At 36.7% G+C, this 18,578-nt stretch overlaps 2 protein-coding genes across 3 annotated transcripts; one reads left to right on the top strand and one right to left on the bottom strand.

The window, feature by feature from the left end:
- The first annotated feature begins 76 nt into the window (after nt 1–76).
- LOC131782448 (Krueppel-like factor 5) lies at nt 77–2,387 on the top strand. The gene is made up of 2 exons (XM_059099182.2): nt 77–421; nt 978–2,387. The coding sequence occupies exons 1-2, from the start codon at nt 263–265 to the stop codon at nt 1,779–1,781; spliced, it is 963 nt and encodes a 320-aa protein (XP_058955165.1). The 5' UTR covers nt 77–262; the 3' UTR covers nt 1,782–2,387.
- A 5,957-nt stretch (nt 2,388–8,344) lies between these two features.
- LOC131782428 (Krueppel-like factor 4) lies at nt 8,345–18,443 on the bottom strand. 2 transcript variants are annotated; one of them, XM_059099163.2, is made up of 7 exons: nt 18,133–18,443; nt 17,966–18,002; nt 14,929–14,965; nt 14,638–14,709; nt 13,072–13,232; nt 12,189–12,233; nt 8,345–12,087 (listed from the first exon to the last, which is right to left on the bottom strand). In XM_059099163.2, exons 1-7 carry the CDS (start codon nt 18,233–18,235, stop codon nt 11,805–11,807), a joined length of 738 nt encoding a protein of 245 aa, XP_058955146.1. In that variant the 5' UTR covers nt 18,236–18,443; the 3' UTR covers nt 8,345–11,804. The 2 variants fall into 2 exon arrangements, with proteins under 2 accessions (XP_058955146.1, XP_058955145.1); XM_059099162.2 differs by having other exon boundaries at nt 8,346–12,087; nt 17,966–18,005; nt 18,133–18,442.
- Nucleotides 18,444–18,578: the final 135 nt, after the last annotated feature.

Raw genomic sequence — 18,578 nt, 5'->3', positions numbered from 1 at the left:
TCTGTCAACCGCAAAGAGATTTTGTCGCCCACACGCCTACATTTCCCATATTTGGTAACAAACGGTAGAGTGTAACTCGGCGAACGTGGATATAAATCGATGTCTTCGCGAGATTCAAATCAACAGCGATCGGAAACTGACTAGTTGGTTTACTGGGAAAAAAAATACCTGCCATAAACAACAGGCGAGTGGGAGATACCACTTTCATTATCTGATTACTCATCACAGCTGATCAAGCATATTTTACACAGATCAAATCAACATGGCTCTCGCTCTCCCTGTGTCAGTCATACAAGAGGCAAGGACTGTGATCGAAGGCACCAATGCTGAATGTGACTTGGCTACAACTGTACACAATTTTGTGCGACCAATGGCCCCTAACAGCAATTTTTCCGTGGCAAAAATTGACGAAATTCAACAGGTTGGTCCTTGAATTGATCATTCACTCCAGCGTGTGGTTTTACAATAGCGGACGAATTCCATCACTGAGTTAGATTACAACTCCCGCGACAAAAACTCTGCGCCAAAGATTTTACAAAAAAACTCATCGAAGCGTATCTGTTTTTTTCATACAGTCGATTTTACTTTTCTTTTAGTGGTGGGCTTTGGGAACTATCTCGAATTTAATGCCTTATGCGGATCGCCTGAAAGAGATGCTCACTTAGCGCTAATACTTTATTAGGGTATTAAATGAGTTCTCATTATTGAGCAGTTCCATTCAATTAATCATGTTGTTTATTTCACTGAAATTTCATTTATGCTTGAAGTCAATTTGTTCGTTTCCTGAAGTATACTCTATTTCACTTCGGAAAACTGAACATTTACTTTTGATAATGCTGATGAAACATTAACGCATTAAACGAACAACTCAGTGAGAAAAACATCATAGCAATTTATCATTTAAGCACGCGCGCCATATTTGACAGGTTATATTTTTCTTCGAACAACACTAACTTGATTTCGTCTTTTCCCTTTAGACGATGTGGGAAATGGAGAAATACCTTCAAGGAACAGCTCCTTCGCCACTTACTCTGAGTCCTTTGATAACAAGAAAGAGAAAATTCCGACGAGAAAGCGCCAACGTCGTGAACGATTACTTTACATTTGATGACGACTCTGGTGATGACTGCGCTGTAGTCACGGATGCGAACAACAACGATGCGCTACCTGAGAAAGTTTTTGTGTCCGAAGTGGACACATACAGTCTTGCTCCGGAATTCACGAACACTACAACGATCACAACAATAAATCCAGTACCTGTAGTGACAGGCAATATTCACATCCAAAATGACAACCGATCTCACTACCATCAACTGAAAGTTGTTCAACCACCTCGCGATTATACGGTTATTTATCCACCTACGCCGCCAAACTCAAATCCTGGCTCTCCAGAAATGGCAACCCAGCAAATATACTTGGGACCCCTTGGCCCTCCACCGCCATACACCCCTCCAACTGTACTGATCCCACAACAACGACGAGGCTCGCCTGAACTTCAACGAAGGAGGATCCATCACTGCGAGCACCCCGGTTGTAACAAAGTATACACAAAGAGTTCACATCTCAAGGCGCACATGAGAACTCATACTGGAGAAAAACCGTATAAATGTACTTGGGAAGGCTGCGAGTGGCGATTTGCTCGGTCGGATGAACTGACCAGACATTATAGGAAACACACTGGAGCCAAACCATTTAAATGCCAGTTTTGTGATAGAGCTTTCGCCAGATCAGATCACTTGGCACTACACATGAAACGCCATCAACCACAACAGCAATCTTAGAGGAACTGTGCATGAATAAAGTAGATAAATATCGTGTTTCTCACGACGAGCAAAACTTACGGTTCCATTTGCTCCGAACTGAAAAAGAAAAGATTTGGTTACAATGTGATCATAAAGATGCTGTAAGCGCACCAAGTGTGGCATGGGGAAATGAACATTGTCTTTCAATCGGTTACATCATCGTTTGATAACTTTCTTGTGGTCCACTTTATTGAACGTTACAAGCCGTATTGAACATTATCCATCGTTCTGTTAAAGTGTGGGACCGAAATGACAGCTTGATCTTTTGAAATGAACCCAGAAATCAGATGATTAACCCATTGCTTTAGCGCTGTCATTTTCTTTCACTAAGAGTGCGTTTTAAGCGCTCGCAACTTAACTGTCACAGGATCAGAATTTTACTGAAAAGAAAAGATATGAGACTCGATTTAAAATATTTTGAGTTAAATAAACGTTTGTAAATAAGAAGTATGTCAAAAAAAGAAAAGAAGAGATGTATTTTTATGTAATGGAATTTTTAGAGGTAATATTTATATGATACCGTGTTATTTTATTCAAAAGATGAGAAGAAGAAAAGAGTATCAAATAAAAAAAGCTAGAATTATACATGTTGTGTCGCTTATTTTGGCATGATCAGAGCTTAAATACCCGCAAACTCGCCCAGTCTGGAAATGATATGAAATTTGTAATTCTTGAATGTTTCGCTCCCTAGGGGTTCACAGATACAATGTCTGCTCAATTGCACAATACCTATTGTGCCAAGATTTTCTGCACGCAAATGTCGCCTTGTACAACAGTTAGGAATTCTTGAATTTCTTTCGTTTTCTATTTAGTCACAGATATCGTCAGAAATCAATGATAGATGTCGTGTAGTAGGACATGTTAGTTCTAGTCTGAGTCCTTTTGAATTTAAAAGCCTTCTTCCGAACACTTTTGTCAAGCGTTGGAGCTTGTTTTTATCGTTCCAAAGCGAGGTTAATTTCAAGCGGGTTTCTGTCAAGCGCATCGGGTTTTCTTTACTGTCTTAAGTAGCAATATAATGAAATCGTTCCATTTTTATTCCAAATATCAAAGGCAGATGCTGTAATTAGTATTTACCTGTATCCTTGCCTTTTTACGCCTTCAATTTACGGATTAAGAGATAAGAATTGGACTCTACAGTAATAAACAAATTAATATTCCGATTATTTCGTAACTGATCACGAAAACTTTTATATCCCCTAACGCTACTTGACAAAAAAAATTGCTGAGATATTCAAAAAGCTCCCGAACACCGGCATGTATTGGCGAACTTCGAGATCTTGGCCCGCAAGTTCCACCTTAATCTAGTAATTTTTCAAGCGAATGTTTCAGTTCCTTGTCGAAATTTTTTAATTGCCAGTATTTCATTTCTTATCTTGGCTACCACCACTTCCTTTCACACTGATCATATGGCAGACTTTGGCACGAAACATTTTTTTTCCTTTTTCGACCTTAGACTTAATTCTGAAAAGTGCGACACCATTTGCTAAACCAAAATTTTTCCTGGTCTGTTTTAAAATAAATTTGGTAACGAAGACCTAACTTCCATTTCAGTCCGTTCACTTAAAGTTTCCCTACGATTTCCGTGTTCTTAAGAAAAAAAGAAAAAAGAGTCTTGGAATTTTGGCTCGTGTAACTATTAAATTTAAGTTACACTCTCTAGCTGGTTACCAGTCCCTTGAAGAGTCTGACCCTTCAGTCCTGTCCACTAACTAGAGATTCCAAGACCCTAAATTCCTTGTGGAGAAATCTAAACTCTTTCACTCTCAGGATCGAGCAATCGGTTATTTCTCCTTACAATATCGATACAGATGACAAGAAAAGTGTAAAATATCAAACCAGGGAGTCTTCAGTGATCAATTAAACTGAGAGATGTCTGGCAGGCAGGAAAGGGAAATGGTCTATATAAGCAACGGTTACCGTACAAAAAACGGGTCTTGGTGTTCTAAAATCTGATGAATCAGTAGAGAGATCACTTGCAATCAGATCGCTTCTTCACTGACTCAAGCAAACTTTGTAAACGAGACAGTTCCGGCATAATGTCACTTCGTTTTGACAACAAGCCCAGAAATAAGTGAGGCTAATTCATTCAAGGTACCAAATATTTCAGAAGTTATGTCTTCAACTTTTAGCGCCTGAAGACCGTGCAAAGTTTTTCTGATTTCACATTCAACAATTTCGATATGACCTTTATGTTAAGCACTTCCGTCGTCCATACGATCGTCGGTGCATTAACTCTTTCAGTTTGATTTATTTTATAGCGGGTGTTTTTTCATCTGGACTGACATAAACACATGCAGCTACCGTGGATCGGAAATTTGGACGTGCAACGTAATTTTTTGGTTTCAAAATATTCATGATCGTATTAACTTTTTTTCAAGTCAGTATCTACTTTATAGCCTTTGACATAACTATTGTTTCGGTCTTTTGAGTGACATACCATCACCTTGATCGATGAAACTCGATCAAGTCGTCAAAACGTTTGAATTATATTAAAGATACTAAAGAAATCTCAGATAAAAGAAGAAAATCTCCCTTAATCTTCTCACGTTTTTATTTGTATTTATTTCAGTTTATTTTTCGACGAGTAAAAATATAAAGAAAAGAAAAACCTGATAGAAATGTCTGTGAGGAGAAAACTTTCAGCCGGTCGTTCGTTTGCGCTCGTGATCGAAAGATGTTACAAAAACAAACATGACGATAAAGAGCACGAATATTTTCGGTATTGGTCAGCGCGGTTTAGTGGAAAGAAAGCTAGTGAGCGCGGTATTTCGAAATTGAAAGAAAATCTTTGTTCACCTCTGGCATAAATCTTATTTTAATCTTATTAAGAGTGAAGTTTACGGTGGATGAGTTTTGTTTAGCTTAGCGAATCCTGAAAACACTTTAAATGAGATGAAACTGCCCCCAGCAGTTAAAAACATTTGATTTAAACTTTGGCAAGAGAACAATAGGATTTAACAACTTTCCGATACGCCAATACATAATTGAAATAAAATGAGTATCTTTTTACAGGCACGATGTGTTCAATGTGATTTCCGAATTGTATAATTAAGACTATGTTGGAAGATCCGCAGTATTTTTGATAAGTCTTGCAAGTATGATTTGCTTTTGTGGACATGACTTGACTCTCTACGTTTTACTGGTTGCAAATATCAAAAGTTAGAGGAATTTTTTTTAAGATTTAGGGACTAAGCTCAAAAGAAGAAAAGATAAAAGAACAGTTCTGAAAAAAAGCAAAGCATTTTTAAAGCCACTTATAGAACAGACTGGAAAGAATATAACGGTCTGCTTTGCGGCTGAATACTCATTAATAACACTGGTTTTGTTGTGATATTGTACTAGTCGAGGACTGGTCGCGGTCAGCTGGCTAATTTTACAAATAATGAATAACAAGAAACTGAAATCAAAGTGGTTGACTATATATAACCATTGTTTTTCTTTCGACAGATTTTTTCAAGGAAACCTGTCCAAACTCAATCACACTTCCATTTAAATGTGTATTAATCTCGTTAATCGGTTCTGTATCGCCAAAACCGAAGGAAGCTTGGCTTGCGGTAATCTAAAAATAATTGAAGCTTTAAAACATATTTTGTAAACAAGCTGGTGAGGGCTTCAGTATTGTTTCCGGAGTCACGTACAGCTTGAATGAGATTAAGATAAGCTTTCTGGGAAAATGATGTAAGTTTTTTTCCGAGACCCGAGTAATATTGAAGGTTTGTTTGACAAGAATAGTTAGGGGGTTAGTTAAACTTGTGGCAATAAAGTTAGTTCTATCGTGTTTCATTCATGAAACTTATTATCTTTTTTAAAAAAGAGGCATTGAACCAGAAAATTTCACATTTCACAGGAATGGCCTCTGTGCGAGCTGAACAAACACGGTATCAACAATCTTGAGAGCTGTCTTTGGTCGGAGTATGGGAATAACAACCTAACAAAACCGTCTGATTATCGAATGATATTTTAATCTGGAATCTTTAAACTCTTTTTAGTAGTCTTAGTCAACTTTATTTTATTTTTCATGGGAGAACTATTTAAGACTTAACTAACAATTTGACTCTCTCTGTCATAGCTTTTACAAGAATCACGTTTACCCGAGAGGATAGCTGCATGACTTTGACTTTTGTTATTTGCCTCTTGTCCGCTTATGCAATGTGAAAAGTTATACATCTGCTTAGAATAGAATAATTTTTTATCTTTTTTGCTAATTTCCTCTAAGACTTAATGGCATAAGAAGAAAATTAGAAGTATATTTTGCTTTTGGTATTTGCTGTAACCGCCGAAGGTTCTAAATTTGATCCATCGATATAGAAACTTTTGTAGTCACTTTTCCGATGAGATATTGTTACTTTTCTTCGCAAGCACGCGCACACGTCCTTCAATTCTCAGAAACACACCGTTGCGTCACAGATCATTAGACTGTTGCACTCCGCTGCACGAATCATAACGGGGCAATGACCCTTGAAGTTTAGGAGCGCGGCGCGACTAACCATAGACATCAACAACCTATCCAAGGACTTTCTGCCAAGAGCTATCGAAGAATCATCAACTAAATCATAAAAGAAAGGAAGACTTATTTAAAGCGACGACGCCTAATGATCATGCAACCTTAACTTGGCACATAAACTTCTGAAAAAAACTTTGAAAACTTTTCTGAAGTATCGTTTGAGCCTTGTTGCTCAGCATATTGCATTAGCCCGTTTTGCGCTCATAAAGTTTCGTAATTTTTAAACATTTCACTTGGATAAATAGGTCAATTTAGGGAAATGATATTGGTTGTGCGGCAAGGCACGCTTCACGCCTCGATATTCGATCTCAGAATAGAAGCGCGCGTGATCTTGAATGTTATTATTTCTCGTCCGTGACGACAAAAACAAAGTGGCCTTTGTTTTCTTTGATATTCTTTTCTCCAATTTCGCAAGACTTAACTCACACATATTTTTGTGGTTTATTTGTCTAGTATCCATAGGAAGACAAAAAATATACATTTCTGAGAAGACGTTTCTTTCGTGCGTCAAAGAGATACATCCTCTTCCATTTGCGGACTGCGGTTGTAATTACGATGACGTAAACGGATGCAATCGTAAACTTTTCGGAAAGCCGGAAAATTGCCGAACCTTTCCGAAAAGCCACGTCGACGACCAAATTAAACCATGAATCGACATTAATTGTGTTTCGCTATTTGAGGTAATAATTGTTTATAAGTGCTATGTATATTGATTGAGTTTTAAGTCGAAAGCGGCACGTACAGAGAGAAGAAGAAAGAAACTCCTAATTTGTCTCAAAATAAAATGTCAATTTTTTCAGTTTACGGCTGTTTGAGTTACTGAATTCAGAGAGATTTGTCTAAAAATAAGATCTTGAATAAACGAAGTTTCTAGAAAAACAAGCGTTAACTAGTAGAGAATACGTAGAGAATACGTCAACAATTAATTATAAAATCGTAAATTAAATTTGTTAAAATTGAAATGTTCGATGCATATAGCTATTAAAAACCAAAAAAAAGTTTTTTCAAAATTTAGTCAGGCGCAAGACCCTTGACTTGTACAGAATCGACTTCAGCTAAAAGAAAAACGCATTTTGTAAGTTAACAAATGAAAACAAGTAAGGCACTTTACTCTTGTTCTGACAAACATCTGAGTTACAGCCAGAAGTAAGTGGATTGATCAAGTTAACTTATAAGTTCATCTTAGTCGAAACATGTTTTGTCGCAAAGAAATGTCTGAAAATGGAAAGTTACGAGCACTTGTTGCATTTTGATGGGGACGAAGTTGTGACGAACTCGTAGGGAGGGGGGTGGAGGCGAATTTATCGTAAGCCGTGGCTTACAAATCTGTGTAATTTTCTCTTGAACTATCTCAATACTCTCACTAACGATGGTCATCGACCGATCAACGTGTGAGAGCTTTCATAATTATTGTAAAATCCATGTTCGATTTGTTTAAACTAAGTTGCGAATCAAGAGATTTGGCTTCTTGGCAAACTTTCCGAACACACCGAATGTGAATCATCACATTTCCCGCTTCTGAACATCAGGTTTCACTAAGTCTCACGGCGAGCCATGCCAACGGAAAAATAGAGAAGATCTAAAGAAAAATTTACTCACTCGACCCAGTTTCCTAACCGCGTCAGAAAGCATCAAACCGAGGCATCGGTAGGTCTTTTATTCTCTACTACGCGCCAGAAATTCGAGTTGCCACTCGTACCAGAGTTTCCTAATTTTACTCTTGTTGTGCGATATATGCGGTGCTTTTTAAAGATGGTGCTCTGGAAGGCAATCTGGTGACGAAGGTAGGAAGAAACTAAAATAATTTAGAAAGAGCTGGTTGCAAAAATAAAGCATTGTGGGTTACCAACTCGTACAGAGACGGCGGAACCTGAGTTCAACTGCAGGAGGAAGGCTTGAAAAAGAAAGCAAGCGCCATTCTCTCCCACAAATTTTTGAGGTCTAGATGTTAGGGTATAAAGGATATTAAGTAAATCATTTCGGCAAATCGGTAACCCCAAACAATTTGTTGACAAATAAAGACACACTTTGCTTCAATCCAACTTTTATTTTCATTGAATTAAATTATAATAATAAGCAGATGAATTGCACCAGGCACTCATCTGCTGAAAAAGAATCTGACGCAAATGGGTATAAACCGAAAAACACTCACAGAGTGCGTGGTCTAATAATCTTCTAAGAACTGTAATTTCTACCTCCATAGCTAAACAAGGCCAAGTCTAAGCACTGTACAAATCTACTCATGCTCTTTGGGCATCCACGCAGCGCTTCACAGAAAAAAAAAAAAGACTGCATGGTGCCAAGATTGTTTAACAAAACATCAATCATTATTTCTTGACTTCTACACATTTCAGTTCTAATTGTACAATATGTGGTACTCTATAAACAGTTTGGTAAATGAACAAAAAGAAATTGCTATGGCATGGGTCCATAATTCACAAAGTTGTAAGATCTGAAGCCATAATCACGAAGAGTAAACCAAGATTCCTGTCATAGCTCACAAGACCAGCATCAATTATATAGATGGCTCAAAATCACTACAAAATAACTTACTTATGTTAACTGCACCTGTACAGGAAACCCCTTTAAAAACGTTTCCTAACCCTTTTCACTCTCACTAAAGCTCAATAATGAATTTCTCCTCACAATATCAATACATTCTCAAGCAGAGAGACATTGAGAAGAAAGTACAAAATCACCTTCTAAGAGATCTTGTACAAATTAAGAGCAAAATCTCAAAGCTCAAATATAAGAAATGCATGGCAGACAATATGGATAGCAGATGATTAAATCTTCAGAGTGCCAGGGTTAATATGGTAAAGCAGGGATAATTTTTTTTGTTTCAATTATAAGGCCTACATAATAAGTTTAATCAAATATAAAACAGGAATGCTAAAGGAATGATAACATTTGAGGAAATGCTTGAAGCAGTGATATTTCTCAACGTGTCTTGACAATAAAAATTCGCTGTTATTTACTGCTCTTAAAAATAGATTTCACCAAAGTTAACATTTTGATGGAATGTAATAAACAAAAAACCAACGTACCCAAACCAAATCAAAACAGCCAATCAGAGCAATCGAAATATGACAAGACAACCAGCCAGTGAGAATGCAAAGGAAAAAGAACAAGAGTCCTCATTGCGCAAAAACACGAGTGACCAATTTCTAGGAGGCTCTAGCATTCAACCTGATTGGTTGAGAAGGTGGCATGAGTTTTCTAGACCAGTCCCCTACCAAAGGATTGTGAAACAAGAGTAATTCAGTCAATGTTAACATCAATTGAAAATTGCCCTGGGAAGGTCAAAAGAGAATTTCCTAAAAAAAGTAAGTAAATTATGATTGTCCATCTTCCAAAACTACACACTACAAGAGCAATGAACACACCACCGAGAATTCTTTGTTAATCATATAGCCATATTGAAAGTTATGCATTCCATTTGAGCTCAGAATGACTTGACATTGTTGCATTCACTTTCCTATTTTCAAGTACTTTTGAAGTACAATCACGTTGATAAATGAAGGGTTTACACCTGTTCTTGTGGAAGCCCTTCAGCCTGTTTGCACATAATAATCCAGCCACAGTGAAGTTATTGCAGTTTAGATAAAAATGTGCTTCAACCTCAAAATGCAAGGAATGAAGGAAATCTCATTTCTTTAAGAGCAGAACTTCTTCCTTAACCAGCACTGACTAAATTATTTAACCACTGAATCATTAGTACACTCTAAACTACCATTGCCAGCCACACACAGAAAGGAAGAAGTTAACAGTAACAGTAACCCCTCCTGTCTTTACCTTAAGCAAACTAATGCAAAGTTACTTCTCAAACTAACAACTGATGAAAGAAGTCCAGAAGTTTTTCCAGGTTTCGACCTTCTTTACAGATCACTGCTAAATTGTGACATGTATGTATGTATGATTATTCCTGTTCATCACCTCCCTCAAAAGAAACATGCGAACCTTTCCAGTCAACTCCCTTGTCGTGTGAAAACTTTGCTGGAATGTATTTTGCATATAGGAGATAGTGGGAAAAGGAACAAAATTACATCCCTTTTATTTGAAATGACTATCATTTCTGCAGGAAACTAACTTTGTGATTTTAACCTCAAACTCCAATACAATAGCAAGGAAGGAATGTAATATTTGCCAAAAAGAAATTGCTTCAAATGGTTTTTAAGATGGGTATTGTGATTGGACCTGGCCACATACTATGAATGGATATTGATGATGATTGATTTGTGTGGAGTTTTTTTAAAGAGTCTTAAATTGACTGAACGCTGAAAAGGTTTGTGTGGTTCTATTCTACAAGATTTTCTTTTGGAGAAATTTTTCTTTTGAAAAGAGAAGACTATTTGCAAAATCATTGAAATTAAAACCCTCAAAACTTTCATGCCACACAGTACTACCTCTAACCGGATGGTGTATGAATGAGTAATATAAAAACACACATTCTTTAAATTATTCTATAACTGAGACAGCACTGTCCACTGATCTTTGTGAGAGTACCTCAAAAAAATCTTGAAGAAAAAACTTTTTGTAAAGAAAAGTTTAAATCTAAAATTGGTTGAAAAATATCAATTCAACGTGGACTTAAACCTAACACAAAAAATAGTTACAGAGATAACTAAACTTATAATTTAAGATTTCATAATAATTACTATGTACATTTTGCCAACTTCATGTGGACTATGTTATCTTCAAGTTTTCATTGTGACAAGATGTTTTCTACATAATTTTTCCTTGTGGTATTGTTTCCACTAAATAGAATTAATTGGTAGTAATACTTAAGGTTATTTTAGTATCTAGGATTGATCATAAAAAAACAAAGTGATTGTAATTACCTATGTAAACAACATAGATTCCAAAGATTTCTTTGCAGGAAAGAATGCCCCTTTTAGCTCTGAGACAAACAGTGGAGAAATGCATATGACTTTTGAAGATCTTTGTGAAAGCATATTGAAGTGCAGTAACAATGAGCTCTCCATCAATCCATCTAGCTAAAGATGACATTCAGCTTGCTTTCTTGATGGGTGTAGGGAACTGACCAAATTCTTCAATGGTTTGACAAAGCAGACCAAAGTCACACAATATGCCACCAAATAAGTTTGTTGTAGGATGACCCTGAATTTGCCAGCATTATTGCCAATTTATGGTGAGAATAACACAGCCATACAAGGATGACTTGCAGGTTTACGCAACTAAAAGCAGAATCCATCATTGCTTGAGCTTTGTCACCATCCTATTAGTGTCACAGGGTTCCATATCTGGAGGAAGCACTTAGTATCACTGAGGAAACAATTCTCTATTTACAAATTTGACATGAGTTGCCAGCTGTACACAATGACAAAAGTTCAACTAAATATTGGAGGTATCAACTGCATCCTTCTTCCAAATGACTCCAGGAAGAACAAGCTATCTTCTACAAAATAGGCTGGCTTTCCAATAGTGTTTGCTCCTTAAATGTCATACCCCACAGACTCTTTTTGCACACTAATTCAGTGGCGCTTCATGTGAAGTGACAAGTGATCTGATCTTGAAAAGCACCTGTCACAGTGTGAACATTTGAATGGCTTTGCACCAGTATGTTTTCTGTAGTGTCTTGTAAGTTCATCTGAGCGAGCAAAGCGCCATGCGCAGCCTTCCCAGGAACATTTGTAGGGTTTCTCTCCAGTGTGGGTTCGCCTGTGAGCCTTGAGATGCGAGCTTTTAGTGTAAACTTTGGAGCAACCTTCATAATCGCATTTGTGGATTCTCCTTCTTTTCATATGATCTGTTTTACTTTAAAATGACAAATAATTGGTCAATTTAAAAATCAGTTGGAACACAAGAGGCAAAGAGGCAAAGATGCAAAAGAGTAATAGAGAAGCTTTTGTACTTACTCAGCTTTGCGAGTCTCCTTCACATTGCTTATGTTTGGTTCAGTCCTGAATGAAGGGAATTTTAAAAGTGTTGATTATGAAGATGCATTTATTTATTCCATATAAATATGCACTAATGCACTTGAAAAAAAACTTTGTTGGGGATTTTTGACCAGACTGCATTGAGGGGTTTACAACTTTTGAAAGGAAATTATGCAAGCACCCCAAATTTTAGAATTTTTGGAAATAAGGTCACACCACAACACAAGGAGTTGATAAAACTATGTAAACTACCTTGTTATACTCTCCTACCGATGCAGCACCACAGTTTCTTTAGAAACTAACCCCCTTTATTCACGATAAAAAGAGCTTTTTACCCTACTCTTTGTCTCCCCTGTTAACCAGTACAAAGATGCAGCAAAGAGGACTAGGATTTATCATTATTATCTGAGAAGATTAGAAGGTCTAACCATTTGCAGATGACAAAGCAAAAGCAGCAAAATCTCCACAGTTATTTTAACTCTTTACACCCTTACATCAATATACAATTTCTCCATACTGTTCTCTATACATTTCCTATGATACTGACAAGGAGAATTTGTTTAACAATCAAGAGCTTCTTTAGTTGATGATCATTTCCTCTATTCTCATGACCTCAATGTTTGTTTTAGGGGTGATATTGTAAGGAGAAATTAGTTGCTAATCACTCTTAGGGTTTAAAGGGTTAAAACCCTGTTGGTTCAGTCTGGGGCTTGACCACCCAACCTTCTGACCACTCAACCTTCTGCACAGCAGTCAGTGCTCTTCAACCCAAGCAAGGTAGGATTTTATTTCCTTTACAACACTGTTCCAACAAAAGTAAAAACAACAACAACAACAACAACATAAGAAAATGCAGACTCACTCATCAAAAAGAACTGCAGGAGGAGAGTGTGTTCTGTCTTCATAATTATCATCTTCTATCAGATATTCTTTTAGATGATCCCCAGGAGACACAATGACTGTTGGCGTGTTATCTGTGCCATTACATCTTCCTCCATATCTTCCTGGAGAAGCTTCTGTAACCTATTATTAAGAGTAAGCTGCAATGAATTCATTCAAAAATCTGATACCCAGCAAATTGTACATGTAATTGAAGCTCCTTGTAATCAATATTAATGCATCTTGAGAATTCAAACTATTTAAAAAATAGATCTTTGTAACATCGGAATAAAGTAACCATTTGTACAACTGTACCAATTATCACTTATCAGAAACACGAAACAGAAATTTCAAGCATTATTTTGAGAAAAAACTTGAAAAATGAAATCTGGTAAAAAAAAGTTGTTTGTTTGTTCACAGGTTTTTGTGACAAATTTTCTGAAATCTAATACTGTGCATTTGCAAAGACCTTAAAAAATCGTCAACTCTTGAATTATTTCTTAAAAGCTTATCTCTAATTTATTTTCTTAATTCTTGTGACTGACAACAGTTGTCTTCATAATTAAAGCACACAGTTAAAATGAAAATGATGAAATTTGAAAAAAATAAAGCACAGGAGAATGTTACAAAACATTTGCTTGGTAACTACACTGTATGCAGTCATTTACAAAGGGTAGTCTGGGCTAATTTACATAGCTTCAATGTGATCAACAAACAACAAGGAAAGGTATACTTTCCCATCAGCTGTGTGCAGATGTATATAAATATAAATATACAAGTTCATCCCTACAGGTATGTTTCGTTGTTGCCCACTCATCAGGTTAATATATACATTGCTCTTCTCCTATGTATTGAGCACTGTTTTGCAAAAGTCAAAATTTTACACTTTATAAATATAAATATATATGTTGCAAAAGGGGAGAAAAACAGAGAGACTATACTTTCATCCCTACTAGCCTGTTTCGTGATCACTCACTGATCAGGGGATTTTAAATCATAAAATAAAACAAAATCCCCTGATGAGTGAGCAATCACAAAATAGGCTTGTAGGGATGAAAGTATAGTCTCTCTGTTTTTTTTCCACCATTGCAAAATATATCGCGCTCTACTTCTACGTATTGAGCACTGTAAAACAGAAAAATCAATAAACAGACTTCCTAAATATAAATATAAATGTATATATATATATATTGTATATAAGGATGTATGGAAGCAATTGATTGGAGAAAAACTTAATGCTAAACAAAATTTAATAACCCACATGTACCAAAACATTGTGCACATAGTGAAGGACCATTTGCTTTGTGAGTTCCCCTGACTAGTGTGAAGAGATCAGTGTGGAAGTGATCAGTCTAAGACACTTCTTGGTACTATTTGTGACCCAACTGCTTGTGTATGTAGGTCTCAGCCACAATTTTAAGCCCAATCCAGCAAAAAGATGTGGCCTATACACAAGTTTTTACTATTCATAGAGTGTTCATCACAGGAGGGCTCATTGTAAAACTTTACATGAGATCAGAGCTTTACATCCAAGTGCAAAGTTGCATACCTTATATTCATCATCATCTGTAGTAACAACTCGAATAACTGTAGTTCTTTCTATGTGTCCCTCTGGGTCAAGCTATTGAAAGAAAAATAATTGTGATTTTTTTTCCCTGTAGCTTTTTATAGCAGCATAAATTTAGAATTGAAAGGATAGGAGAGTGTAGTTGGAACTGAAAAGGAAAATTTAATATGTTCCATGTCCCATGTTTGAAAAAGAAGCATTCAGTCTAAAATCAGGGGCATTTCAATAAAATGCATGCTACAATAACAAGGAAACAGGGAAATGTGCACTTACCTGAATAACATGAGGTTGAGAAAGACAATTGGCAGAGCTACAAAAAAAAAAAAAAAAGGCTGTTACTATTAATCAGCATTTTTTTCACAACCACCCCAACCCTTGAGGTAACCCTTTAACTCCCAGAAGTGATTAACATGCAACTTCTCCCCATAGAATCCATACATTATCTTGCAAACAGGTAATAAGAATACTTATCAGGTTGAAGTTATCTTGATCTAACACCAAATTCTCTGACTAGTTTACATGAAAATGTGTAACAGCTAGAGAGGAGAATTGACAATCAGATCTTGGGAGTTAGAGTTAAGTCAGGTATATGGGAGTGAGAGAAATAAACAGTACACATAGGTATCAACCTATAGGCAGTAAACTTAACCCCTTGGCTCCTAAGAGTGATGAGCATATAATTTCTCCCTCTGATATCACCCCTGAATCACACATTAAGGTCAGGAGTATAAGGGAAATGATCACCATTTAAAAAAGCTCTTGATTATTAAACAAATTCTCCTTATCAGCAACTTAGGATATGTATAGAGGAAAGGATAGAGAATCTACACATCTTTGTTTAATGCTGAATCTTAAAGTATTGAAAGTGGGCTTAACTTTCAACAGTACAGAATGATAAAAGATGAAGACTCTGCTAGATAATGAACAATATTAATATCCAGCCCTTTGATTCTCTGGTAGAATTGCACAAAACTAATTGGGGGTGCAACAGCTGTAAATTTATATAAATCCTGCACTGGAAATAGGTTACCACTTTCATGGAAGTTTCAAAACACAGCAAGGTTCAAGGAAAATTTAATTCAAACAGGCTTCTTTTCTGCAATTGCTGCTCATCTGCTAGGATCACTGCTTTACTTGGATATACTTTGCTTGACCCCCTTAACTCCCAGATCAAATTTGTAATTCTCCCTACTGTCAACCACACAATTCTTATTTTAGTTCAGAGAATTTAGCATTGGATCAACTAACTATCCCCAAATTGATATTTTTATTTGTTCGCATCACTTATCTAGTTGATATTGTATTGATACTGTAAGGAGAAATTCTGTCTTGGTCACTCATGGGAGTTTAAGGGTTAACTCTTAGGAAACACTACCAAGGATCACATCCAGCACTATATTCTCAAAAGCACCAAAGAGTCAAGAGAACTCATAACTTGACCTCAAGGAGACACAGACAACTTAATAATGGCTTAGCTGTGAAAATAGCGGAAATGCCTTTCTTAGAAGTAGGCCACCTCCAGGAAAAAGGAAATTAAACTGAGCATATACAAAACTCGAGTCCATAAATCTTGAAGAACTACTGTGTTTTCATGAAACACAACAGCTGTTGGCGGTTTATCATACATGAAAATGCATGACATTGGAACTGAAGACAAGGCACTAATTGCCTTCCATTTAAGACCACAAAATTGCAAAAAATTCAGAAGCATATCATGAAAGCTGTGCTTAAAGTTAATCAAATAATGCTGCTTGAAATGTCTAAAAACAAATCTCAGCCAGCCTACAAAAACAGCCTGCAAAATTTTGTGGCTATGTCTTAGAATCTCTTGGCTTGTTCCATTTTCAGATGAAAAATGTGTCATTTAATCCGAGTTTTAAAGGGTGGAGCTAATAATACACAGATTGTTGGGTGGGGTAGTACCAAAGAGCAATCAAAATCACTGATCGGCTTTTAGTGAAAATTACAGAAAATTCAAATGCAGCATTAAGATTCATCGAGACTACTATTTGGAATCTTTTACTTAAAGGCAAATCAACCAGCTTGGACACCACAAAATAAATATTCAATAAAAAAAAAACTAAGTTTGATCCTCGTACAATATCTTCAATCCAAAATATTACTTTGTATAAATAACCGAAGTAAACTCTAAATATTTTTTCGTTCAACTTTACTCTTAAAACTTTACGAATGACAAGTTTTAAAAGGAAACCCTTATTAACGTTTTCCAACAATTTTCTTTTTCTTACTTTAAGGACATAGAATTCATATTTTCATACGGGTAAGATATACAAATCATATCATTTGCAACGAAACATCAGGAATATGTTTAGACAAGCTACTTATGGAGAAACCATTCTAGTTCGGACATCAATTACACCAAGCCTTCCAAACCGGGAAGAAGAACAAAACAAAACAAATTTACGATTTAGTTTTATAGCAGACAGGAAAAAAATAAAATCAGGAGTAACCAGCGAATATTACATTCTCGGGAGCGCATGTTATTTTTCTTCTCTTAAGCGAAAATAAGACGCAAAATTCCTGCTCTTGACAGGAAATACTAAACGCTAGGTCTGCGAGTCACTTTATAAACATTGAAGTTTGAACATATACGAATTCACGTTTTCTGTTGTGATTAATTAAGATTTAACCCATCAATCGTTCGGGTTGTGCATAGAAATTATGAACCAAAACGACGAATGATATAACAGTGATTTTCGTCTTCGATGTCGTAACAGGACCAAATATTCCGCTCAAGAAAATTATGCTCACTGGTATACGGGAAGTTCTAATATCGATCGATGTACACTTATCAAGTTTACACAATTCGAATTAAGTTATAGAGCCTATGGAAAATAGGATTTCATTACTCTCTTCTACTAGGTTATATTCAAACTTGGAAATCAGGATAAATCGCAATAGACAAGTTGGGATGCCCATAAACTAATCCAAATTCCCTAGGAATTTCAAGGATTCTGCGTTTCCTGTTTGAGAAATATCCGCAAACTTCGGCAATAAAACGTGGCCTTTCGTATCGCAGGCTAAATTCTCGGAAGAAATCAGAGATATCGCAATACGCAGTGAGCTCACTAAATTGATTGAGAAGGAAATCAAGCGAGAAAACCGCTCGAAGAAAAAAAATACTAAGACTTTTCAAACCGCTGGAAAGTCTTTTAGTGCGTGCACCGACAAATTCACCGGCATCGATCGCGTCGCGGGGGCAGAGAACGTATTTGAAAGCTCAGTAGCTCGCACTTAGCTTTCCTGACTCATTTACGAAAGAAATTATATCAATTTTAACATCCCTTACCCTGAAATTTGGTTGCAAGCCTCACAGGTCCCCCTTTCTTCTAAAAAAATTGAAAAGCAGAAAATATTTTACTTTAGTGTAACACTCGTCACATCACAAAGCCATTGTATTCCATCCAAGCAACAGCGAGTGCGTGAACGCGAGGAAAATTTCACAACTTCTTTTACCTTCTAACAGAGATGCATCGAACTGACAGGCCTGATCTTGCGTTTTCTTCGCTCGCTTCTGTATTGTCCGTGTATGCGTTGAACCTTCTTCACTCGACGCCATGTTTCTGGTAGCTAAACGCGACTCGACCACACCCGAGCAAAGCCAATAAACCGCACTTCCCAAGGGTGGGGTGGGGGTGGGGACTTGTCACGTCCCCTAGGGAGTGGCTGATAAACTTTTTCACGTTTTACACTATTTGCGAACGAGTAGATTTTGTCAACAGAGTCGTTTCATACGCCTTCTCATATCGGGCAATTTTGATGATTAAGGTCACTGGGCATTCAACCTACGCAACAGTTAGCTCGTGTTGATATTCACGTTCATCATGATAAGGCACCGCCCTTTCAGGGGCGTGTCTGCCTGTGATTGGCCAAGAAGAACAAAAACTTCTTTTTTCCCTGTC

Source organism: Pocillopora verrucosa, chromosome 14 (assembly GCF_036669915.1).
Source record: "Pocillopora verrucosa isolate sample1 chromosome 14, ASM3666991v2, whole genome shotgun sequence".
In the NCBI taxonomy this organism is placed as follows: domain Eukaryota; kingdom Metazoa; phylum Cnidaria; class Anthozoa; order Scleractinia; family Pocilloporidae; genus Pocillopora; species Pocillopora verrucosa.
Note: the sequence above shows the minus strand (reverse complement) of the source record. Positions and strands in the feature narration are given on the sequence as shown.